Source organism: Dipodomys ordii, unplaced genomic scaffold, assembly GCF_000151885.1.
Source record: "Dipodomys ordii isolate 6190 unplaced genomic scaffold, Dord_2.0 Scaffold11, whole genome shotgun sequence".
NCBI lineage: Eukaryota > Metazoa > Chordata > Mammalia > Rodentia > Heteromyidae > Dipodomys > Dipodomys ordii.
This window is the reverse complement of record NW_012267227.1, coordinates 12,611,567-12,638,584: the sequence shown is the minus strand read 5'-3', so window position 1 is coordinate 12,638,584 and position 27,018 is coordinate 12,611,567. Positions and strand designations below refer to the sequence as shown.

Sequence of the window (27,018 nt, the reverse complement as noted above, 5' to 3'; positions counted from 1 at the left end):
ATCTTTTGGGGGTTAAGTCCTCTCCTGTTATATCAAGGAAGCTCTGGGTATTGTTTAAACCCAGAAGTACAAGCAGAGTTGATGGAGAAATTAAAAAATTGAAAACAGAAATGGTTAAAATTGAGGGTTAGGATCTGGAGATTCAAGGGACAATACTTTTTTTTTGGGGGGGGAGGGGGGGAGATGTTTGTTCATTTGCCAGTCCTGAGCTTGAACTCAGGGCCTGGGCACTGTCACTGAGCTTCTGTGGCTCAAGGCTAGCACTCTACCACTTGAGCCACAGTGCCATTTCTGGCTTTTTCTGTGTCTGTGGTACTGAGGAATTAAACCCAGGGCTTCATGCATGCTAGGCAAGCACTAACCACTGAGCCACATTCCCAGCCCCAATACTTTTGTCATTGAATATCATCTGCGACAGTTCAGTTCAAGCATCCTCTTTTATCTTAAGCAACATTATAACATTTTTTAATGATGATACTAGAACTTGAAATCAGGGCATGTTCTTTAGCTTTTTTACTCAGGACTAGAGCTCTATCACTTGAACCACAGTTCCATTTCTAGCTTTTTGCTGGCTAACTGGAGACAAGGGTCTCATCGACTTTTCTGCCTGGGCAGACTGCTGAGTAAGCTAGGATTATAGGTGTGAGCCACCAACACCCATTAAACCCCATCACTTTTAAAGTTCAAATGTCTTTTATCTTTTAATCAAGATGCTTGTTGTTTCATTAGAACAAAAGGGGCTGCTTCATTCGTCCCCAGACCCTTTCATTAGTTCTGCATCTTTTCATTTTCATCTTAAAATGCTACGTAAAATTTGGGATTGTTTATTTTGTTTTCATGCTCTGCTTTTTTGCTTTACAACCTTATCCTTCCTAAGGAGTGACATACTATTTAACTTCTGCTGTTCCCACCCACACCACGACAAGGCAGTGATTATTTCCCTTTCCTTGGCCATTTGTTGTTGGACAGCATTAAGTACTCTTGTGTGGTATGGCTCAACAGAGAGCATTAGAAAGATGTTAAGATTTCTCTCCTAATGATTCAGGTCCTGAGAAGTGCAAACTCACAGAAACTCGTTCAAACAAGCTGGGTGGCATTTGTCTGACTTATACTCAGATTAAAACAGCACTATTTCTAGAAATAAGCAATTGCCTTATTTAAGTTGGAAAGCAGGAAGACATGTAAAATCTAGAGGAGATAGGGTGGGTTATTTCCATGATAAAAGATTTTATTCTAATGTTCCAATATAAACAGCACTGAAGATAAATTTTTAATTAATACTCTTTTGTATAAATACAATTTTCTCTTCATCAACCTTTTCCACCAACTCATTCCCTTCCCCCCTCCCCCAAAGAAAAATTTAAGGTCAAAACTCTGTGGATGGCAATGGTATTTGACACAGAGAATTCAGTCTTGACTGCAGCTAGAAACTAGTGACTCACATGTGTAATCGTATCCCTGAAACTGAGATCTAGACGATTATGGTTCAAGGACAGCCAGGCAGAAAAGTTTACTAGACTCCATCTCCAAAATAACTAACTAGCAAATAGTAGGGATGGAGGTGTGGCTTAAGTGGTAAAGTACCAGCTGAGCAAGCTAAGGCCCTTAGTTCAAGCTCCAACACCATTTCCCTCCCCACTAAAAAAAAAAAAAAAAAACAACTTAGAAACTCTTTCTGCTTAGTGCAAAAGACCTGTTAGATTATTTCCCTCTCGTGGTTGTTCTTTGAGGTAGATTCTGTTGTTATTATCATTTGCACGAAGGAAACTATGGCTTAGAAAAGTTGAACTCATCAAAGTTCCACAACTTAGAAGCAGTCATGGTGATGTGAATTCTAGTATCTTGACTCCAAAGCCCATTTCCTTAACTACTACCTGAGAGAAAGGAAGAAAACAAAAAAAGTATGTTGAGGCTCAAGAAGATATATCACTCAACAGCATTTGCGGTAACATAGTAACAAAAATCACAAGATGCCCATCAATAGACTAAGTACCTTGTTGTTCCTTATATTCTAATAGTCCATGAGGAAGAAGGGGGAAATAAATGTGCCTTCCACTTCACCACTTTTAACCACTGGAGTCTTCCTCTGTGACTCCGCTTGCTTCGAATCTTGTGCTCAACCCAGGTCCATTACCCTGGGGGATGGGTGAGCCTCGACCGGCTCGCTATTTGGATGGAGTTCAGACACAGCACTCAGAGACTGTGTGGGCTAAAGTCTCTCTCAATGAGGCCAACAGCTGGGCTCTACCATGTCTGACCACATCATTGCGAGAATTGGCCCCCGTGCAAGACGTCTGCAGCGTGACCGCATTCCGAAGCCAGACCCACTTCTGCAAGTTTGGCCTGTCTTACAGCAAGATAGCCTTAGCCTTTCTGCTTCCTGTCCCGAGTTCCAAGTCCTTTTCAGACAAGGCTGGGGTAATCAAAACAAGGTCAGGGGGCTCTTATTTCATAGGCAAGAGTTTCCCAGCCTGTCAGGGATCAAATCCTTGGGCAGGGAAAACAGTAAGCCTCCAAAGAGAACTAGTGAGGCTGACCCTGGCTCTAAATTACTGGCTTTTTTGACCTTTATGAGGGGAACATTTCAATTGAGCCCCCGGATTTTCAACTTTCTTTTCCTTCCTTTCTTCTTCCCCTCCTTCCTTCCTTTCTTTTCCAGTACTTGGGTTTGACCCTGGATTTCTTATACTTACTAGGCAAGCATTCTAGCCTTTGAGCCATACCCTCAAGTCCGTTTTGCCTTAGTGATTGTTTGCATAAAGTACTGTGCCAGCCGTAGACCAAGACCTTCGTACTTCCCCTTCCTGAAGAACTAGGATTATAAGACATGCACCATCATACCTGGCTTGTTCTTTGAGAGAGGTTCATGGTGCGTGCATGTGTGCATGCGTGCACATGTGTGTGTGTGTGTGTGTGTTGGTTCTAGGGCTTGAACTTAGGGCCTGGGTGCTGTTCCTTAACTGTTTTTGCTCAAAACTGACACTCTATCACTTAAGCCACACCTCCACTTCCAGCTTTTTGCTGGTTTACTAGAGACTTTTCTGCCCAGGCTGACTTCAAATTGTGATCCACAGATATCAGCCCCCAGAGTAGCTAGAATTACAGGCATGAGCCACTGGTGCTAACTTTTTTCATCTATATTGAACTGTGATCCTCCCATCTCTGCCTCCCAAGTAGCTAGAATTACAGGTGTGAGCCCCCTTGTCTGCCTCTGTTGAATCGCTTGAGGATAAATGTGGAAATATCTATAGCAAATATGCCCTCATATACCAAAGGGAACCCAACTTCCCACTAAACATGCCCCAAAGGAATATCTGATTGTCATACTGATGCAGAGTTAAAATGTTTCACTATCAAAAAAAAATATGACAGTAACTAGGAGAAAACAAGGGAAGAAGACGACACTGTCCAAAAAGAAAGGTACTCATTACTTCACTTATTGGAGTAACCCCTCTGTACCATCATCTTTATAATAACAGTAAAACAAAACAAAATATGATAGCTCATGAGACAACCACAATCTACCAAGGAACTCTATCTATTGTGAACCATGAATCATGATTTTTGTCAGTTCTCTGACAAATTTTATCTGGCTAAAAAAGAAAAGAAAAATCTCATGAATGCTATCTGATCAAGGGACACATTGTTCCCACAAACTCTGCAAATGTCTCTGTCCCCTTATTCAAGTCCCTTTCTTCTGGTCTCTGCTGAAGGCAGGGGTCAAGTGTCTCCACCGTGATCTGAGAACCACATGTGACTGTTCGGCCGATCTGCCAGTCATAACACTGTGCCTAATGAAACAGCCAACTGTGGTCATGGGCGTGGCTTCTCCAGTCTCCTCCCTTTCAGCGAGGCTCTCCGCATCTGAGCAGAGGTTCTGGGCTGTCTGGGTCGACACTGTCTGAGACACAGACAAAGTCCTGGTTTTCTACTTTAAAGAGGCCAGCCAGCCAACCTCTCTAACCCACTTCATGCAGTGCTTCCCAACAAAATCAGTCTAAAATATATTTTTAATCATCTAAAAAGAAAACAGAAAGAAGAGCTTATGCTTTGGTGTTCCAAAGTGCCATCCTCTCTGATCTTCTCCATCACCAGGAGATTCGTGACTCTGCCACATTTTTCCTTAGTCACAAGTTGTCTTTTTCTGTCTCCTTCTGTTCTTCCTTCCTTCCACTCACATCTACTTTCCTGTCTCTCTCTCATACAAGGACCTTCTTTCCCATTTCGGTTGTCTTCTTCTACCAAACCTGTGTCCCAAGTTTAATCATGACTAAAACATCACAGAATTGTAATTAAGGGACATTCTATAGAATGCTTGACCAGCACTTCAACAGTGCCAAGAAAACGCTCTATCGCCTGACACGTCATGAAACTACATTGTAATATCACATCTGGGAGGGGGCCCTGAACATAAAAAGACTTGAGGCAGGAAATGTAAAGAAGTGTGAATCAGAATGGATTTACTATATTATCAAGACTATATATCAATACCAGTTTGCTGCTTGTGAGGAATGTACCACTCTAGATTAAACAGTGGACCCCTGCTCATGTCCTTTGTCCCCACACATACACCTGGAAAGTTAAGGGATGAAAAAGCCACAAAGGCAGGTACTTCCTAAATCTCAGAGGCCACTTTATTTGTTTTTGTTTGTTTTTTGTCGGTCGTGGGGCTTGAACTCTGGGCCTGGGCGCTGTCCCTCAGCTCTTCAGCTCAAGGTGAGCACTCTACCACTTGAGCCACAGTGCCACTTCTGGTTTTTTTCTTTTTGCTTATGTGGTACTGAAGAATCGAACCCAGGGCCTCAGGCATGCAAGGCAAGCGCTCTACCACTGAGCCACCTTCCCAGCCCCTCTCTCAGGAGTTTTTAGAGGTGATGGGAACATGTGCAAATGCATTTTTTTCGGGGGGGGGGAATGTTAAAAACAGGATTTGAAACTCAAAAAGCCATGACATACACTAAAACAGGAAGCAAGACACAGAATCATAAAGCCCAGATGTTAAAAGAAGAGTGCTTCTGTGGCGGCGGGTAAAGCTGCTGAAGCACCAGGCACTTGATGTTTCTGGTACTCTGATTAAACACCATGAAAAACTTGGGAATCTTCTTGAATGCCTAATGCACCTGAATGGGCCTACCAAAATCCTAAGAACATTGATTAACTTGCTAGGCTACTTTGGCCTAGCTCTATCTCCTGACTACTACCATCATCGATTATGGGTGTAAATGGTGCTCCCACTAAATGAATGAAGAGGGATCTATTTGCTCAGAAGTGGGAATTACTCTTTGACCCTCAAGGGATGAGGAAAAGTTGCCTCAAAATAAACAACAAAAAAAAAGCATGGCATATTTGAATTTTGTACTTCTGAGAACATTTGGTGAATGACAGCAGGAAATTGTAGGATATATGTGTGTATGCTGGTACTGGGGCTTGAATTCTGGACCTCACAATCTTTTTTCACTCACGGTTGGCACTCTACCACTTGAGCCACACTTCCACTTCCAGCTTTTCCTAGTTATTTAGAAATAAGAGTCTCTCAGATTTGTCTGTCCAGGCTAGCTTTGAACCACAATCAGATCTCAGTCTCCTAAGTAGCTAGGATTGCAGGCATGAGTAATCAGTGTGTGTCTATAGAGTGTTTGTGAAGATCTGCTCCTCAGAACTCTGCAACCTCTTGACTTTCCCAATGGGTTCAAGGACTACCTTGACATTTTCTTTGCCTGGGAAAATTCACCCCTCACCTATTGAAGCTAAAACCATGCTCCTTTTGCAAATAGTGAATAAAATGATTGAAAACATGAAACAAGTAAACTAGAGAGGTAAAACCATAATTCTCATCACTTTCCAGTAATCTTCAAAGCAAAGAGCCCCAGTACAAGGAGATCTTATCTTCTGAATGATCCGGCAGCCTCAGGAAGACCAGCCAATGGGGTCAGGCTGCAGGGGAAAAGGAAGGGAATCCTTCTGAATACTGACAGCTTCTAACTGACAGACAGGTAGGGCTCTAAAACTTCCTTTCTCCCTGTTGGTATTTAGAAGTTGGCTTTTCCAACAGAAACAATGTTAATAGGTAGTGGTTTGGTCCCCAAGCTAGTCAAATAGCAATCTCTGGGCTGCATTATCAGCTAACTAGGCCATTGTGGGCTGGTCAGAGGACCTGACCGCAACTTCAACTGTTGTTTTATGGGAAAACATTCCACAGCAGGCAACCTGAAGGAACTTCACCACAACAAGCCACCATGTCTCAGCTAAAGCTGTAGAAATGAGCACCTCAAACCCCACCCCAATCCAAGCTCTCCTCAACTCCCAGCACAAGATCATTAAGGCCGATACAAAGTATCTGGAAGTCTGGAAATTAGACACTTTAAAAACCCAGAAGTAAAGGAAGTCCTAATCCTCTACATTCTTCATTTCTTTCAGAGACTGGAGGATCCCAAGCCATCATCCACTGTGATTATAATTTCATAACCAAAACAAGTTATTTCTGAGAAAGCAATGCAGAATGAGGATATCAGCAGTCCTTCCTCGATTGTTAAAGATAATTTAACAGAATTTTCCCACTACAATTTCTTCTTTGTAGTGTAAAGTTTCACCAACTTTCTATAATGCCTGATATGCCTTGCTAACAGTAACTCACTGAGTGTTTCAATGTTCACTTGGATGGAGGACAAGGGATGAGGGTAGATGAACAGACCCTTGCAAAGTTGCTTCTTTCTGTCTGCCCCTCGAAGTTCCAGGCTCATTCTATGCAAGTTACATACAATTTTCTACTTCCTAGTAGCCAAGCCTTACTACTGAATAGTATATAATTTCTCTATACCTCTCAAAGCAATGGGACAGAAAAAGCAGACCTGGGAGTACTTATAGATGTCCCTGCTACAAACTGTGAGTGTTAAGTTTATGTCTAAAAGTTTACTGCATTCATAAACAGGGAATGACAGAAGTAGAACCCCTAATATGTTACCCAAATAAGTTAGTGGTTTGGAGCAATGATCAGCAATGGTTGTGGGCATCATAAAAAAGACTCACCATTTTAAACGTACCTGCAGATGAAAAAAAAACACACACATCCTATTTATCAAGTCTTCTTGACAAAAGTTCACTGAGCTAGATCAAATTTCTAACCCTACCTAGCAATTCATGACTAATACAGGAATTAAACGTTTTTGGTAAGTCCACATTTGAGGAAACACTACAGCAGTATACTAAAATGTTGTCCAGTCTACAATGAGATAAGAAGCCTAAGCTAGAATGGAATATGTGGAATGTAAACAACTTCATTGCTTCCTTCATTGACAAAGTCTTCATCTGAAACAAAGAATAAAACAGCCTTGCTGAATACAGTGCTTTGTATCAAGTGGAATGGAATTCCCAACTGGATACAAACTTCTGATCTCATCACAAACTCCTTACAGGGAGTTAGTAGCTTGGCATTTTAAGAAGCACTGTTCTACATGATATGAACATTTTCTTTAACAAATAAATTAGAAGGGACAAAAATGTCAAGGAAACTATATATTTTAAAGTATGTATGAGAGCTGAATATCGATGGCTCATGCCTATAATCCTAGCTACTCAAGAGGCTGTGATCTGAGGATCACAGTTTGAAACAAGACTGAACAGGAAAGTCCATGAGACTCTTCTCTCCAATTAACCACTAAAAAAAGCCCAAAGTGGAGCTGTAGCTCAAGTGGTAGAGTGCTAGCCTTGCGCAAAAACATTCAGAGACAGCACCCTGACCCTGAGTTCAAGCCCTACAACCAAAAATAAAGAAATAAATAAAATGTATAGAAGATGCATAAAAAATATAAAATATGTACTTTATAAGACCCTAATTTCTATGGGGAATCTATAAAGAGCACAGACTATAAAGTCTATTTCAATGAATGATAAAGAATACTACCAGAAGAATAATACTGTACCATTTGTAAAGAAATGGAAAGTTCTGGAAAAGTCAGACCCGGAGAACAAAGGATGCGTGTTTCCCCTTACATATGAAAGCTAGATTTAGCTTATAGACTTATAAGCCAATACACTGGTGGTATGCAAATGTGTACAAATGTATTAACTAAAATATAGAAGACTCGAGGGGGAAGTCCTTAGAAAGGTAAAGTCAAAGTTCATCAAAATAAAACACTAGGAAGTAGATATCGAAAGAGGTGGAATGCAGTCAAGGGGAAAGACAGAGAAGAGAAGAGGAGGAGAATGCAGTCAAAAATCTAATGTAATCTCTAAAAGTAAGATGAGGGAAGGGGTGGAAAAGGGAGAGATAGGAAAGAAGGCTGAAAGGAGTGATATTGATCAAGATATATTGTATTCATTGTTAAGAATACAAGGTACAAGGTACTTGATAAAATAATTCTGCTAATATTTGGCCCCTTCACTCTCAATCTGCTTGCTAAGTTTGTTTCTTCTAGATTAGAGTCCTTCAGCTACCAATGACCATTAAAAAAGAGCCTCATATAAAATTGCATGCTTTGTTAAAAATGACAACTCCTTTTGAAATAGGGATGCCGGGTCTAACCGGCGCCATGTTGGCCACATGGTGGTTTAACTGGTGTCATCTTATCTTCGTGATAGAGGAAGGAGAAGTTCCAGCTCCCAGGTGATGAACATGCCTGAACTCTTAGAGGCAAGGGCTGGGACTTGGACAAGAGGTTACTACTGAACCTGCCAGTCTTGGGTCAGAAACTCTCAAGCTCCCTGTGACTCTGCCCCCTGACCTGACCCTATTAGACACCATTAATCCATGCCTCATGTGCTGTGTCTCCTATGTCTCCGGGCTCTCTTCCGGGCAACATGGCATCCCACTTCAGCTCTCCATTGGGGTTGATCTGGTTTGCTGGTATTGCTTTTCTGCTCTTTCTTTCCTCTCCAGCGCTCATGGCTCAGTTTTCTAACAGTGTTAAGGTGTATTCGCTGGGCTGCAGGCCTTGGTTAACACGAGTCCACCTGCATTCACCAGCTTTCCAATAAAGACTCTCAAAATGTGGCTTCTCTGTTTCTTGCAATTAAGTTACAACACTATTTAGAACTAAAGGTTTAAAAACCAAAACCCAAAACACAGAATAAATACTACCTAAGGATGGCACTCAGGGAGAGATATCTGGTTCTGGTAGTCTGGGCCGCTACCTTTCCTGAGACCCCCTACTTGATAAAATAATTCTGCTAATATTTGGCCCCTTCACTCTCAATCTGCTTGCTAAGTTTGTTTCTTCTAGACTTAGAGTCCTTCAGCTACCAATGACCATTAGAAAAAGAGCCTCATATAAACAGTCCTCCAGAGTTTTACCATGGCCCACAAACATATCTGCCTAAAAGGTAGATCTGGAGGATCCAAGAATGCTAGAAACTCCCTCTGCCCACTCTCAGCATAAAGTAGCAGGGGGCTGTTAATGCCCCTGTTCCCAGACCACATTAGGGGGAAATGAGGGAAAGAAGGGGAACTGTTAGAGAGGGAGATAAAAAAAAACTTTTGATGGGCCTAACACATGGTGGGTAACATGTGGCCCATCATGATGCTTCTTGCTCCCATAGTGCCTCAGTTCCTACTAAAAGTCTTCTTCTTCCCATAATACCCTGGGGGCCCACTCAACCAATGAAAAGAGCAGCTAGAGCAGGCACATCAAAGCATCAGCACAAAGACAAGGGGAAGAGACATAGAAGGAGCCCCATAGTGTAATAACCACCCTTGGAGTCCTCTCCATTAGACTCTTCTTTGAGGTCCCTCTCTGAATTAAGAGTCTCCCTTCTTTTCCTTCACAGCTTTCCTTTCACTTTCAAATAAACTTACTCCGTTTGCCAAGAAAGAAGGAGGAGAAAGAAAAGAAAAAGTAAAGTTTATAACCTAATCAGGGAGTTTTAAATACTCACTGGCTCTCTGATGATTTTTGGATTAATGTTCTGAGGCCAGGTGTGTAAATGTGATTTTGTAATCTCAGCTAACAGGGAGACAAAGACAGGAATATTACAATCTGAGTCTGGCTCAAGGCAAGAATGTGATACCCTAACCCTGTATCAGTGGCTCCTGGCTTTCATCCTAGCTACTCAGAAGGCTGGGATTTAAGGATTGTGGTACAAAGCCAGCCTAGGCAAGACCTGTGAAACTCTTAATTCCAATGAAGGACAAGAATGCCTAAAATGGAGCTGTGACTCAAGTGGTAGTGCTAGCCTTGTGCAAAAGAAGCTCACGGACAGTGCCCAGGCCCTGAGTTCAAGCCCCAGGAATGGCAGGAGAGAGAGGGAGAGAGAGAGAGAGAGAGAGAGAAACTAAGAAGAGTTAGAGTGATAACTCAAGTGATACAGTACCGAAGCCTGAGTTCAAATCCCAGTACCCACCATAAAAAATAAATTCAAGAAATGGCACAAACACGGATGAGTGGATGAGCCAGTTTGAGGTCTAGCAGACCCTGTCCTCCTGGCTTCAAATGTATGAGAAGGCCTAGATTCAAGACAGAATTGCTGGGACTGGGAAGGTGGCTCAATGGTAGAGCGCTTGCCTTGCATGCCGGAGGCCCTGGGTTTGATTCCTCAGCACCACATAAGCAAAAAGAAAAAAGCCAGAAGTGGAGCTGTGGCTCAAGTGGTAGAGTGCTAGCCTTGAGCTGAAGAGCTGAGGGACAGCACCCAGGCTCAGAGTTCAGGCCCCACGACCAGACCCAAAAAAAAAAAAAAAAGACAGAATTGCTTACAAGACAGGAGAAATGCTTTGCGTATTCTTGTAAAGTTCCTATGAGGTTTTCAAAAGTTTAAAAAGAAATGTTTATTTTATTTGAGGTTTATTTTTCTCCTGGGAAGTTAGTGGAGCACAGAAAGTACCTGGTTTTTGCTTGTTTTTGTTTTTTTTTCTTTTTTTGCCTTCTTTCATTTTTTGTAAACTTGGTTGTATAGGTGGTGGTGTGATTTATCCCAAGCAGATAAAAGGCATTAATACAATCTTAAACATTTGAACATTTTTCATCATAAATAGGAAACTGACCCTTATTTGTATAAACTATTCCTTGTTTAACATACTCTCATTTTTATAGGCTGTGAATCCATACCAGGCAACCACAGCTTCTCAGAGTTTATTGCCAATCAGTTAACCAGAGGTTGGCATGTAGGGTGCAGAGTGTAGAAACTCTACCAAAGCTTTGCCTAAATTAAGAGAATGTATGTCTTGTTCCATTTCTCTGAACCTTCGATAGTCTAAATATCTCTCTGAATGTCAACTCCTGCTAAAACTCAAAATGAGACTCAGTCCAAGAAAAAAGAAAATCTAAGAAGATTGTCAGTTTCTGAAGAGAACTAAAGCAGAGAAGCAAAACAAAGAATATGAGCATGACACTGTTTGCAAGCATGAAGCCAAGAGTTTTTCAGCTGGAAAGCGAGGGCTAAGGGTCTTCTCAGGGGTGGCCAACCTGAGTCAGCCTGGTCAGTTATACCAAAGAGGCCCAAAGCACCAAGGGAAACAGACATGGCAAAGTGAGTGAAGATTGCTGGGCCTACAGAACTCACTGCTTTCTGGGCTTAGAAGCAGACATGCAGAAATTTACCCACCTAACAATCCTCCTTGTGTGTGTGTGTTGGTTGTGGGGCTTGAACTCTGGGCCTGGAAGCAGACATGCAACAATTTACCCACCTAACAATCCTCCTCGTGGGGAGGGGAGGGGGAGAGAGAGAGAGAGAGAGAGAGAGAGAGAGAGAGTGTGTGTGTGTGTGTGTTGTGTTGTGTTGTGTTGTGTGTGTGTGTGTGTGTGTGTGTGTGTGTTTTGTGGGGCTTGAACTCTGGGCCCAGGTGCTGTCCCTCAGCTCTTCAACTCAAGGTGAGCGCTCTACCACTTGAGCCACAGTGCCACTTCCAGTTTTTCTGAGTGGTTTATTAGAGATAAGAGTCTCACAGACTTCCCTGCCCAGGCTGGCTTTGAACTGCAATCCTCAGATCTCATCCTCCTGAGTAGCTAGGATTACAGGTGTGAGCCACTGGCACCCAGCCCGACTTTTTTTTTTAATTTAAATTTTAAAGGTAATGTACAGTGGGGTTTCAGTTACATAAGTCAGGTAATGAGTACATTTCATTTTCTCCCACTTTTTCCCCTTCCAATTCCCCTCTCCGGCCCTCTTCTTTGCTAACCAAGCTCCTCTCAATCCTAAGAGGAAGCCATGCATGGTCAAAGTAGAATCAACATATGGCTCACACCTGGCCGGCTGAATTCCTGTTTCTTGGCCCACTGTAATGTTTCTGTGATCAGCACAGACTTCTCTGTGGGGCAGGAGGGAGGCTGGAAAAGATGGGTTCTCTCTCTCTCTCTCTCTCTCTCTCTCTCTCTGAGATCAGGAGGTGGAGAGTTCTGAGGCATGTGATGTCAGGTGGTCATCTTGCCTATGCAATCATAGTCAAATCCCTTCCTTTCCTAAAATCTAAATTCTTTTCACAATAGCCTTTAAGGGAGCAGGGGAGAGTTTTCATCAGGAAAAAGACAAGGGCTATTTGCCAGATTTGGCCATTTAAAAACCAGTTTTTTGGAGGGTGAAAGGAGGACATTTTAATAGTGAATAATACTCAATAAATTTATTTCCTAGTAGAAGTGACACAATTCAGAAAAAGAGGAAATTCAAAAATAAACACTTATCCACACTTGGGTACCAATGGCTCACACCAGTAATCCTAGCTACTCAGGAGGCTGAGATCTGAGGATCGCAGTTTGAAGCCAGCCCCAGCAGAAAAGTCCATGAGATTCTTATCTCTCCAATTAATCACCAGAAAACTGGAAGTGGGGCTGTGGCTCAAAATGGTAGACCACTAGCCTTGAGTGAAAAAGCTCAGGGACAGCACTCAGGCCCTAAGTGATACTGACCAAAACAAACAAACAAACAAAAACTTATCTAATAGAAATCTGTGTGAAGTTTCCTTTAGAAACTAAAGATAGAACTAAAGGTTCTGCTTTACCAACACTTGGGCATATATTTGAAGGAAAGTCAATAAATACACAGTCCAGATTATCTGCACAAACAGCACTGTTTATGATAGCTAAATATGGAATGAATAAATGGATAGAGAAAATATGGTCTACAAAATGGAGTATTATTTAACCATAAAGAAGGAAGAAGCTGGGTGCTGGTGGCTCATGCCTATAATCCTAGCTACTCTACCCTAGGCTGAGATCTGAGGATCATGGTTCAAAGCCAGCCCAGGCAGGAAAGTCCAGAGACTCATCTCCAATTAAACACCAGAAAACTGGAAGTGGTACTGTGGCTAGTCTTGAGCTGAAGAACTCAAGAACAGTGCCAGGCCCAGAATTCAAGTACCACCACCGACCCAAAAAAAAAAAAAAAAAAGAAAGTATATCATATGCAGGAACATGGATGGAACTAGAAATCATCATTTTAAGTGAACTAAGGCAGACTCAAAAAGCCAAATATCTCATGTTCTCTCTCATATGCAAAAATCTAGTCCTTCAATATGAATGACAGGAATGCAAAAAGGGTTCGGTTTGTGAACTGGTACCAGCAGGAGAGAGAACGGTGAAAGAAGAGGATATGGAAAGCAATATAGTCAAAGGATTCTAAACAGTAGTAAGAAAATAAAAGAATGATGGAAGGAATGACACTGACCTAGATGAATTATAGTCAAACTGACAGTTGAATTGGAACCTCTTTGTACAACTAAAGATTTTTTTTGTGTGTGTATGCCAGTACTGGGGTATGAACTCAAGGCCAGAGCACTATCCCTTACCTTTTTGTTCAGTGCTAGTCACAATTCCACTTCTACCTTTCTGAGGTTTAACTGAAGGTCTCACAGACTTTCCTACCTAGGCTGGCATTGAATGGCGATCCTCAGATCTCAGCCTCCTCAGTAGCTAAGAATTACAGTTGTGAGTGCCCAGCTAAAGAAACATCACAATGAAACCAGATACCTTATACTTGCTAATCATAACAGAAAGAGAAATGTATCCATCCATTACCTTTAAGTATGACCAGATCACTACGGATGGAGGAATTAAGATTTTATAATTTTTTTTCGGGGGGGGGGGAGGGGGAGAGTTCAACTTTACTTCCTTCCTATGTTTCTCAAAGTAATCAATTTCAAGATGAGCAACTGGAGTCTGAGGCATCTAGATATTAACAATGATCTAAATGTGTGGGGAAAAAATGTACTTCTCATTTGACTGCATCCCTCATTTTCCCTCTCTGAGGTAACCACATATATCGTCGCTGTCATCATCATCCTGAGAGCACAAGCCAGGCACCAGAAATGCACTAGCTCATTCAGTCTTATAAAAACACGGCAAGGTATATACATCATGTTTACAAGTGAATAAATGAGGCTTAGAGAGGTCAGGCCACTTGTCTGAGGTTTCTTCCTAGTAGGTGGTGGAGCCAGGATTTGACCCCAAGCATGCCTGTCTCCACACATTCAAGCCTCACAGAAAACATGGCCAATGGTTATTAGCAGTCATTGAAAACAGCTCTTCTATCTTTAAAAAATATAGACCCACAAGCAACACCACTCTTACCCCATTACCCACAACCGGGCTCAAATAGGAAACGTGTGAGGTAATTACAGCATATGCCCCAGCCACTAGGCTCTGGGATTTTATGACTGAACTGCCAAATCACTCCTCGCCAACTCTTCAGGAAATGTTCAGACACTTTCTCAGATTCCAGCTAAAACGTCAACTCTGTGGCCCTGGGGACTACAGAGTTCACAGGGTGGTAATGGGATATAAAATTTGCAAACTTGAGGTCAGCAGCCTGAACCTTCGGGTATGAAGCAGCAGCAGTCCATGAAAGATTAAGGACTCTTCATGGGCTTAAACATGACATATCAAGTCCTTCATTGCAAAGTCCTTGTCCATCCATATTAACCCTACCAATGAAGAAAAAGATCATCTAAACAGCAGTTCTGCCTAGAATCAACAGAAAGAACAGAATAGTATCCACAGCCTCAAGGCGGGGGCGGGGTGGGGGTGAAAGGGGGGTATTTATTTTGAGAAGTAGGTTTTCAGTCCAATTCAAACACAGCTAATAGACGATAAATAGTTGTCATTGGAATTAGACATATATTACAAAATGATTGGGAAAGAAGACATAAGAGGAAAGGCAAGATTTCAAGAAACTTTTCCATGTTGGCATATGTATCACATGGAACCTAAAATGTTATAAATCAAGCATTTGGAGAACCAAGTCAGTAAGTCAGGAACCATAAAGACTTGCCCAGGTGCTGGTGGCTCTTGCCTGTAATCCCAGCTACTCAGAAGGATGAGATCCAAGGATCATGGTTCAAAGCCAGTGGGGCAGGAAAGTCCACGAGACTCTAATCTCCAAATTAACCACCGGGCAACCAGAAGTGGAGTTGTGGCTCAAAGTGGTAGCAAAAGAGCTCAGAGATAGCGCCCAGGCCCTCCCTAGCAATCACGAGGCCCTGAGTTCAATCTCTAATACCAAAAATAAAAGATATTCAACAAAGGCACAAACTTATTTTGATTACACATCATATGAATTAGCACTGAAAGGAGAGAGGAAATATTAGACAGTAAACCTTTACCCATAGGGCTCAGGGATACACACCAAACTTTACAACAATATTCAGAGATGCATAATACAGGATGAGTTAGCCTGCTTTTCCATTATATTCCTCTAAATGTTTTTATAGAATCTTCTCTGGCAGCCAAGCATCTGTCTTTCTGTCATGTCCCAACACTCCTCCGAAAGGTTTCTGCCACTAATGACACAGTGTGAAGACCACAGGTTACCTGGTACCAACACTGCCAGAAATTAGGAAGTTACCTGCTCTGTTCAGGCCAAGTCCATTATTGACCCAGCCGCCTCCCCTTCCCTAACAAAAACTATACCCTAAACCTCTCAGGAAAAATTTTTCACACTTCACTCGGAAGTTATTTTTCTTAACATTTCAACTCTCACTTGATGTTCTTATTCTCCCTATTTTAGTTGTGACTTCAGTTATGAAATTACTTTTGAAGAAGAAGGGGGCCTGTAATCCCAGCTACTCGGGAGGAAGAGATTAGGAAGACTGGGCTGGGAAGGTGGCTCAGTGGTAGAGTGCTTGCCTTGCATGCCTGAGGCCCTGGGTTCGATTCCTCAACACCACATAAGCAAAAAGAAAAAAAGCCGGAAGTGGCGCTGTGGCTCAAGTGGTAGAGCACTATCCTTGAGCTGAAGAGCTGAGGGACAGTGCCCAGGTCCAGAGTTCAGGCCATGACCGGACCCAAAAAAAAAAAAAAAAGAAAGAAAGAAAAAAAGAGATTAGGAAGACTGTCATTCAACACCTTCCCAGACCAAAAAAAAAAATTAGCAAGACCCCCTCTCTACCCCGCAATCTCAACTAACAGGCCAGGTGTGGTGCTGACAAATGTAATAACAGCTATACAGGAAGTTGAGTTAGGCGGATCGTAGTCTGAGGCCAGCTTCAGGCAGAAAAGTACAAGACTGTATCTGAAAATATAAAAGCCAAATAAAAATGAAAACCAAAAACCAAAAAGGGGGTGATTAGGGGCATGGCCCAATGACAGAGGGCCTACTAGCAAGTATGAGGCCCTGAATTCAAACTCTAGTACCACCAAAAAAAAAAATGCTTTAAAGGAGATGAGGAGGAGAAGGAAGAAGGGGAAAAGAAGAAAAAGAAGAGGAAGAGAAAAGGAAGAGGGGGAGGGAAGGATAAAGGAGAGAGGGAAGATAAGGAAGAGAGTAGGAGGAGAAGGGGGATAAAAGGGAGTTTAAAAAGAGGGGGGAGAGAAAAGGAGGGAGAAGAGTAAATGGCAAAGAGAACAATGAAGACAAGGATGGATGGTAACGTTGACGCCGACTAGGAGGACATGGAGAATAAACTAAAAATAAAGTGTCCTGTTTCTGGAATTCATTCTATTAATTGAGGCTGTTCCATACTTCAGTTCAAGGCCCTGAGTCTCAACAACAGACAGCGTATCCGCAGTCTCCCGACACCAGCATCATAAAATGGTTGTACTATATTTGGACTTGGATGTATCTGGATACTTACATTTGAATGTAAGTATGACTGATGGTCTAGGAATTCATAAGCCTTCAAAACACTCACCCAAATCACTTGTCTAATGGAGCAATTCTCCTGCTCTAAGCTCTCTTGCTGTCTGGAATACATCTGTAGCTGAGATAGGGTCCCTTCCTTTCTCCCTTCTGCTCAAGGGGTCTGAATAAACAGACCCAGCAATAACTTTAACAGAGAAAGGCCACTAAATCTGAGAAAGTTGGAAAGTGACAAGAAACTTACAGCTAGGAGTTGGTATAGCATAGTCTGTCCATAATCCAGATTTGACTGTCATCCTCGTCCAGTTTTATTTTATTAACAGTGTGATTACTCCATCCATTCTATTTGATTTTTTTATAAAAATGAGACTATGAGTAGAAATTGAAAGTAAAAAGTAGCATATAGATGAAAAAATCATACACTGAATGCTCAAATTAATATAAAAATTAGAATAAGGCAGATTTAAATTTTTCACTGAATTTTTTTTCAAGAGCTAAACAACAATGGTTAGCATTGTAATTCTCCTATTCAAACAAATGATACCAGTTTATTAGCCACAATCTTATTTCTGAAGACATTATAGGCAGAATTGGGACTAAGCTAAGAGCACTGCCCTGAGCATTGATCTATATTCCTGGAGCCTTGAATATTCTATTTCCGCAGCCACATACAATGAAGCACCCTCAGTGAGAATTAGCCTATCGCCCCAGATCATGTTAGAATTAAAACATACAAGCATCTGATGACCCTTCTCAAAGAACCACTGCATAGCCGGTCTCCAAACATGATCCCAACACACCCTCCTCGCCTCTAAAGGTAGGAGCCATGGCCTTGAATCCTCACAAGTCCTGTGACTTGCATGGAATCCCATATCATACAATTGCAGACTAAGTCTGAAGACAGCCTGGTAGCTTCCAACCTCAGTACACAAAGGAGATCCTGAGCTGCCCTGTCAAAAGCCTGCCTTAGCTGCAGACAAACAGGCCATGTGTAGTAGACAATCTAAGACTAGGAACCAAGCCCGCACTGAGAACACAGAAGCCCATTCAAGCCTAGCCAGCCAGCCCCCGGCCATTCGTGTCAGGCTGCAGTCAATGTATAAGGCAAAGGCAGGCAACCAAGGGTCAGAAAACTATTGTTCCAGAACCAGCCACCCAGACACAACCCTTGGGCAAAACCTACTCCCTGACTCTAGAGCTCAATTTTACCATGTAGAAAATAATAATAATAAGCTGGTTGATGGTGGCTGACGCCTATAATCCTAGCTACTCAGGAGGCTGAGATCTGAGGATCACGGTTCAAAGCCAGCCCAGGAAGGAGAGCCCATGAGACTCTTACCTCCAATTAACCACCAGAAAACCACAAGTGGCACTATGGCTCAAGTGGTAGCCTTGAGCTGAATAGCTCAGAGACAGTACCCAGGCCCAGAGTTCAAGCCCCACGACCAACAAAATAATAATTAATTAATTAATTTAAAATACTTAGGGCTCCATCCAATGAACACAACCAGCAGGAGAATGCACGAGAGCCTTACAACCTGAAAGGCCTTCACCAGAGCCACACAGGTAGCTCTTTGCTTCTTCATTCCTTTGTCCATCCATCCATTTAGATAAACTATGCCAAGGTAAACAGCACAGCACGTGCCCACATATTAGGAAAGTCATGCGACTGCTAAATTCAGCCCAACAGACATTGTGGGAAGCAGAGACGATTCCCCACTCCACCCTACTGAACAAGATAGTTGTTTTAAGCCACGAAATTTGGGGTCATTTGTTACATAGCAATAAGACAATCAAAACATTGCTAAATAGGCAACCTAGGAATGGTTACAATCTTCAGGATCATTGCTGCAATTTAAAGTAAAAATATCAGCTCTGAGTTTACTGACAACCAAAGTAAACAATGAAGTGGTGATCTTGAAAGAATTCATCTTTACCAGTAAGAATACAAGAAAGAGATGTGTCTACCTCCTCAGAAAAGAGAGATGTGTCCTCTTTGAGAAAATTTCTCACATGGGACATAGAAACAAGGGATTCTGGAGGATAGACTAAAGGCTCAAGCTTAGAACTTGGACAACACAGAAAGTCCATACCTACCATCTTAAAAATTTTTTTCAAAGTATAATTTTAAGATACAACACACAAGCTCCTCAGGGTTCCCACAGCTTCTAACATCCTATGATTTTCTTTCTGAGTTGTATTCATGTCCACAGAAATGGTGAAAAAAATTCTGAGGTGAGGAAATAATGCCACGTGATTAACTGTGATTAGGATTTGTGCACTAGCCTGAAAGAAGATTAGGAATTTTAAGTGGAATTTTACCAATTTCTTAGTCTTGCATTCTTTTTTTTTTTTGGTCCAGTGGAATGAGAAACCAAAACCATAACTAAAATTAATAGAGAAAGAAAATTTAATAGGAAGACTTTGTCTTCAGAACTCAGCCTCTACATGCCTCAGCTCTCACATCTGTGAAAGCAAATGGATAACAGGGCCATCTCATTGGAAGGCTGTGAGGATAAAATGAGTTATCATCACACCAGAAGACATTTAGAAGATTGTCTGGCACATGAATGTCATCTAAACATTACTGACTATGGTTGTGATTATTATTTCAAAGGGTCCTGACTCACGCTGGTTGGATTGAGTACTCTCCGGCTGTTGGATAATGTGAAAGTGATACATTTTCCAAGTTTGCATTTTGATCTTTTCCCAGGCTAGCAAATATTTGGTACAATATTCTCTCTTGAATGCTTGGCAGGATTCACCAGGGTGTAACCCCATCAAATCAAAGGGCATCCATACTTGTTTTTTACTTAATGCTAGCCACCACACCCCTTGTCACTTTTCATGGTTCATGATTCTCCATTCTCCTACCAACTGTTGGCTGTGGGGCTACATGCCTCTGCCATTCTGTGAGATTCATTCAGGCTAGCATTCAATTAAGGCTTCCTGAGTTAATGAAGTCTTGGAGTTCTGTTTAGCCTGTACCTACAGTTACTTGGGAGGCAGAAGTCAAGAAAATGGTAGTTCAAAGACAGCCCAGGCAACTAGTTAGCAAGACCCTGTCTCAAAGAACAAGTTTGGCATAATGGCTCATACCTGTAATCCTCACTGTCAGGTGTCTACAAGTAGGAGGATCACAGCTGGAAGACAGCTATGCAAAAATATGAGGCTCTAGGTGAAAAATAACAAATGAAGTCAGGGGCCAGTGGATCATATACAGGAGGCTGAGATTCTGAGGATCATGTCTAGAGGTCAGTACAAGCATAAAAAGTTGGTGAAATTCCTTCTCCAAAATAACCAGCAAACAAGCCAGGCTAGGGGTGTGGATTAATGAGGAGTAGAGTGCCAGCCAAGCAAGCAAGATGAGCAAACTCAAGGCTCTGAATTCAAGCCCCAACTGCCTAAAGAACAAAAACACAAAGGGTTGGGGTGGGGGTGGGTATTACTCACTTTTCTACCCCATGATACTGAGTTCAAATCCTAGCATCACCAAAAAAAATTAATGATAAATTAGTGGTAAAACACTTATAATAAGATTGTTGCCTTGGAGGATTTTACAGTTTAATGGGAAAATCAAGTTTAACAATCATGAGAGATAGATAGAAGTCATGTCTGATAGAATACTGATAGATTTCAGCATTCTGGGCACTGTCTGCTAGCTTTTTTGCTCCAGGCTGGAACTCTACCACTTGAGCCACAGGCTCCACTTCCAGGCTTTTTGGTGATTAATTTGAGGTTAAGAGTCTCAAAGAGCCGGGCACCGGTGGCTCACGCCTGGAATCCTAGCCACTCAGGAGGCTGAGATCTGAGGATCGTGGTTCAAAGCCAGCCTGGGCAGGAAAGTCCGTGAGACTCTTATCTCCAATAAACCACTAGAAAACCGGAAGTGGCGCTGTGGCTCAGGTGGTAGAGCGCTTGCCTTGAGCTGAAGAGCACAGGGACAGCGCCCAGGCCCAGAGTTCAAGCCCCACAAACGACAGAAGAGAAAAAAAAGAGTCTCAGGGACTTTCCTGCCTGGACTGACTTTGAAGTGCAATCCTCAGATCTTAGCTTCCTGAGTAGCTAGGGTTACAGGCATGAGCTACAGGCATCTAGCTGGGTTTTTTCCCTTTAATCGTTCTTATTATCTTTAGCTGTATAAAGGGGTTTACATTTAACATATGTATTCACATGTACAATGCATCTTGATCAATGCTAGCCCTTCCATCACTCTCCCCTCCCTTGGACTCCAGTCCCATCTATGTCCAAACATTTCCTAGTCCCGTTTTCACATATGCAAATTGAGTGAATACAGTATAACTGTATTCATCCATCATTCCTCTATTTGTGCACCCCCATCCCTTTGATCCTCGTCCTCTAGACAAAACAAATATAATTTTTTAAAGTATCAGCAACCCAAGACCATAAGGAACATTTACGTATTTCTTTAAATTCCAAATAAGCCAGAAGAGATGTTTGGTCTCCATTTCTCAGCCCACACATCAGTTCACTACACTGTGATGCTTAATTAATGTAAGTTATCATCAGCATATTCTTCTGCAAGCAATCTCTAGGTACTGAATATTACAAAAGAAGTCATGCAGATATTTTACCTCTCTATGTTGCTTAAAATGCAAAATTAAAGAAACTTTCTGCTGGATACAGGTGGCTTCTAATCCTAACTACTCAAAAGCTGAGATCCAAGGATCACATAGTTTGAAGCCAGCCAGAACAGGAAAGTTCATGAGACTCTAATCTCCAATTAACCACCAAAAAAGCCAGAAATGGAGCTGTAACTCAAGTGGTAGAACACTAGCCTTGTGCACAAAAGCTCAAGGATACTGCTCAAGCCTTGACTTCAAGCTCTAAGACCAGTACACACACACAAAGAAAAACCTTCTACTTAAAAAATCCCTATTTTTTTTAAAATTGTGACCTGATACTTTAGATTTATCCTTTCAATAAATTTGAGCACAAACCTTCCCACAAGAGGAGTATTTCCCCATATTTAACCATTCACCCAGCTTACTTCAGGTAGAGTCTTAAAATCTTCTTTGCGAAATAAAATAAGACTTTATAAAGTTGACAGGACATTTTCTGTGTTCTCTTTTAAAGTTCTTTTTTTGTCAGTTGTGGGACCTGAACTCTGGGCCTGGGCGCTGTCCCTAAGCTCTTCAGCTCAAGGTGAGCGCTCTACTACTTGAGCCACAGCGTCACTTCCATTTTTTTCTGCTTATGTGGTGCTGAGGAATCAAACGCAGGGCCTCATGCATGCAAGGCAAGCACTCTACCACTGAGCCACCTTCCCAGCTCTGTTAAAGTTCTTCAATAGTAGACTTCTGTGTAACAAATCCCTTGGAGTTTGCCAGCACAGAATCTACCCTGTGTATGAACTATTTCATGTGCGCTTTTCTGCTATCAAGACCTCTGGAAAAAGTGAACAAATAAAGACAAAAGGAATCTGCACAAGGGGACAATCTGTGTGAAATGCGAAGACTCTTCCACCCTAGGAACTACATGATATAGGAGTAGAAACTCTGTCCCCACTAACTGAGGACTGGGGAAAAGGAGGTCCCACTGTAAGGAATTTTTCCCTTTGATATTAAACTGCCATATCTACTTGTTTAGAAAGTAAAGCAATAAGGCAATCATAAATAAAGGACATTGCATAATGAATATTATTCCACTGGAGTTGGTTTGCTCATTGTGTGTGTGTGTATGCATGTATATTGATGACTGTTTCCCACACTTCTATTTTATCAGAGAATTTAGCTAAGGAGAGTTGTAAAGTTAAATGCTGACAAAATCAGAATTTTTATTATTCCTCATCAAATCATCTCACACATGCTAATCAATGCCCAGGAAAAGAAAAACCACTACTCATTCACTATTTGAGAATGTTTCTTCAACTTGCAAAATTCTCACTTGAAAATAGACAAACATGATTTTTTGCAGAATGAATGGGGGAACACTCACTCCATTAAAAGAGAGGGGAGGGGGGAGAACCAGATTTCCTGTAAAAGCCAAAATTGGCGATTTACTCTAAGAAAACACAGCAAAAGCTGGGAAGAAACTTGAGGATACTTCAATTTCCACTGTGGAACAACTCTTACTGCCCAGAAGGGAAGAGGAAACCAAAACACCTGCAACAGGATGGGAGGAGAGAAGACCAGCTAGGTGACACACCCAGAGAGGGCTAGACAGGCAGGTTTCAAGTCCACAGAGAGAGGAGTTATAGGAAAAGACTGTAGACCTTAAGAATACCAAGGAAATTTTTGTTTTGTCACTTGCCACCTCGGAGAAAAATGAGATGGTAGTATTTCTTGGGGAGATTAGACCAGTGGATGTCAGACATGAAAGGATTTAAAGCACCTTTTAGCCAGAGGAAGTATTAGCAGAGTGCTGAAAGTGTCTGCCCTCAATTTTACATCGGGGACTACAAATCACCCTTCATTCATAAAGTGTGCGTTTCCATTAACATCAAAATGACAAGCGTGTTTTGCTGCGCTCAGAGGGATTCGTTTTGAAGTGGATGTTTTAATGAGCAAAGAGGAAAAAGTATAAGCAGTAACTGGAAAAAAATGTAATCACAGAGCTGCCTTTCCTGGTGATTTATACAGCAGGACATGGTTAAAAGGCTCATTCATGTGAGACTATAATGGCAGTAAGGAGAGAGAAGACATTTCAAATGAGGTTTAAATTTAACATGAGCAGGTAAGTGTTGAAAATCTATGGGAAAACCTTCGATTTAGTGCTTCTAAGTTTATTGCTTTTTATCACATACAAGAAAAAGCTTGTATCCATAGGTTTATAGAAGACGGTTGTAATAGGGAAATATTCAACTAAAGACACCTCATTAGGGAACCAATTCAGCCACATTATGGGATGCTAGATTGTACAATAACACACGAGGCTGATCTACATGAGTTTAACAGTTGGAAATAGTGCAGTTGTTGAAAAAGAAAACAAAGGTCTGGATACGATATTCAGTATATTCAACATATTTATCTGTGCGTATACACATATATGTTTCTATATGTGCATTTAATAGGTGTACATACATACATATATATACATATATATATATATATATATGCCTAGAATGTGACTAGAAAAATATGTAAGAAGGGCTGGGAGCAGGCTCAAGTGGTAGAGTACCTGCCCAGCAAGCGTGAGGAACTGAGTTCAAATCCCAGGATGGGGAGGGTGGGCAAATATAGTCATAATACACATGTGAAAACTAAACCAGGTGACTTGAGTGGATGGGTGAAGTCGGCATAGATGGGGGGAGAATAATGGAAGGGGTATCACTGGTCAAGATGCAAGCAGACAAAACTAAAGATAATTTTTTAAAGAACCAATAAAAAGCCTAGTACCGCCTACAAAATTTTTTTAAAGTACTTAAGAAAATGGTCTCTCAAAGGTAGAAAGGAAATACTTTTAATTGCATATCATCTTAAATTATTATTTTAATACCCCTAGAACCTCTATATAGGTGACCTTATAGATAATGTAAGAATTAGAAACACTCATAATTACTATTACAGTACATTTTAATTAACCGTACATTTTAAGAAGGCTTTATAAAAACTATAATAGGATGCAGTCTATTCGTGACCAAATATCATGACAACTGTAGAGAGGCATCTCTCTAGAATTGTCATGGTATTTGGTCATTGTAAAAACTGAACAGAAGTAACTGCTTGTGACAATGAAAGCATGATGTCCTATTGAACAACAAAGGAAAACTTACTTTCTGTTTTCCTAATGGGTCTATGTATCCCAGAGAAACAACTGGGTTGGTGACAGCACATGGAAATGTGCCAGACAAATGTTTGGCCAGACCCAACATCTTCTCAAAAACTATTCATCCACAGAATCAAACCCCAACTTACTTAGTCTACCTACTTTCCTTCCATCCATCTTTCCTCTCTCTCTCTCTCTCACTCTCTCTCCATGTATACATGTATAGAATGTCATCAAGGATAGATATTAAGTTAATATGGTACAATAGAAATATATTTTTCAATGAAAAATGCAGATCTGAATCGACATCCTTTGGAGAGTGGAGGAAAGTGAGGATTTTTCAGCCTATTTGCTGCTCTTGCTACATGCTTTGTATACTGGATCATAAGTGTTGTCTGGTCAGGATCAACAAATTTCATTTCTAACACTGGTGGAATCCTGGGTTTGTGTTTTTTTTTCCCAAAAAGGCCAAGAGGGAATTAATTCATCAGAATTATTTTCTGGGGTCAAAAAAAATATTTTGTCACAAGCATTAAGTGCTCAACTGTGACAATGCTCTTGTCCTTAGCCTACAGTAAGATTCAAAATCTGGTCGATTAAGTTTACTACAATGTTTCCTTCTTGAACCTGAGCCATAGAAAGACAAAGTTCAATCATACACACCCTTAAAACAGTCTATAATGCTAGGCACTAATGGCTCGTGCCTATAATCCTACTACTCAGAAAGCTGAGATCTGAGGATGGAGGTGCGAACCCAGCCTGTGCAGGAAGTCTGGGAGACTCTTATCTCCAATTAGCCACCAGAAAACCAGAAGTGAAGCTGTGGTGCAAAGTTGGAAGAGCACTAGCCTTGAGCAAAAGAAGCTTATGGACAGGATACAGACCCAGAGTTCAAACCTCACTACTGACCAAAAAAAAAGGCCAATTAACAAGAGGCCTATCTAGCGCACACCCTCACTTGGTCACCCAAGGTCACATAATCAAGCTACAGATCATTCAGGAAAAATGAACCAACATCAGTGAGAGTTGGGGGGGGGGGAGAGGGAGAACACTCCTGTATATTCTTATCTGAGTTCATTTAAGTGGCTCCAAAGAGATAACGGAGGTCATTTGTAGCCCATCATAACTGTTTCTATGGAGTCTACAACTAACTCTCAGGAAGAGACTTCTGCTTTAATCTCAAAAGTCTAAAAAGAAGTGTGTATCCTTCTTCCACTTCCCTACAATCCAGAGACCTGATCACTGTTGGTCAAGATGCTTCATTTAAATCTTTCTTACTGGAATATGGAGGGCGTTAGACTAGCCAGTGGAATGGAGCCATATGTGTATAACACAGACACCACCACCACCACCACCCCCAGCCGCTTAAGGCTGGCCCCAGCGGCGCTATACTGCAAGAATGCCAGGCAGGACGCCGCTCAACTCCAACGCCAGTTCTCAGAAAAAACACTTGTCCAGTGGACACACCCGATGGGAAGTCCAGCCCAGAAAACTCCGGCCTTCGTTTCAATAAGCACAGTTCCCAGGAGGGCCAACTATGAACTAACTGCGTGCGTGTCTCTAGCTCTACCTGTCACTGGGACGCTTTTTCCTTTCCCCACTCCCTTCCGGACAGCAGATACCCATCCCCAGAGGCAACTCCTTTCCCCCACCTCCACCCCCTCCAGCACAAGGGGGAAATTAGTATGAAGGGAAAGGCACGGGCTCCTCCCCCTTCCTCCTCCAGAAACCTTTTTTTGCCTCCTCAAATCCCACCCAACAACAGTAGCCCAAGAGTCCTTGTCAAGCCAAGGTCTCCTCCTCCGGGACAGAGAACCCCTTAAGGGTGCAGGCAGGCGTAAAGGTGACTTAGGCAAAGACTGTGCACCTCGGACCTCAGCACCTCTAAAGTGTGACTGTGACACGCGCGCGCACACATACACACCCGGGAGTCTGCCAAGGACCCTTCCCTCTCGGTTGCTCCGGATCTTCATCTCCGGAGAAGGGGAAGGGGAGGCTCACACCCAGGAAAAGTTGACAGCCCCCCCCCCGCGTCCTCTCCCTCCACCACCACTACCACGTACCCTTTTAGCGCATCGTGTCCTCCGCCGCCTCTTCTCTTGGCCCGGCTGGCTCTGGTTTCCTTCACATTCCCAGCCTCCAAGTTGGTGTCCGCCCCGTGGCTCGTGTAGGACGCGAGGAGCACCGTAAATCCCAGGGCGATCTCCAGCAGCGCCCCTCGCCGCATGATGCCGAGCGGCGCCCGCCCGCCCTCCACCGCCTCTGCGCCCCGGCGCGCACCGCGCTGCTGGG

At 42.2% G+C, this 27,018-nt stretch overlaps 1 protein-coding gene across 1 annotated transcript in view; it reads right to left on the bottom strand.

Annotated features, from left to right (window-relative positions):
* Positions 1–26,953, bottom strand: part of Fbn1 (fibrillin 1) — a 199,469-nt gene extending 172,516 nt beyond the window's left edge. The window contains exon 1 of the mRNA XM_013010126.1: positions 26,790–26,953. Within this exon, the coding sequence (XP_012865580.1) occupies positions 26,790–26,953 (164 nt within the window). The remainder of the gene's footprint in view (positions 1–26,789) is intronic.
* Between the last annotated feature and the right edge of the window lie 65 nt (positions 26,954–27,018).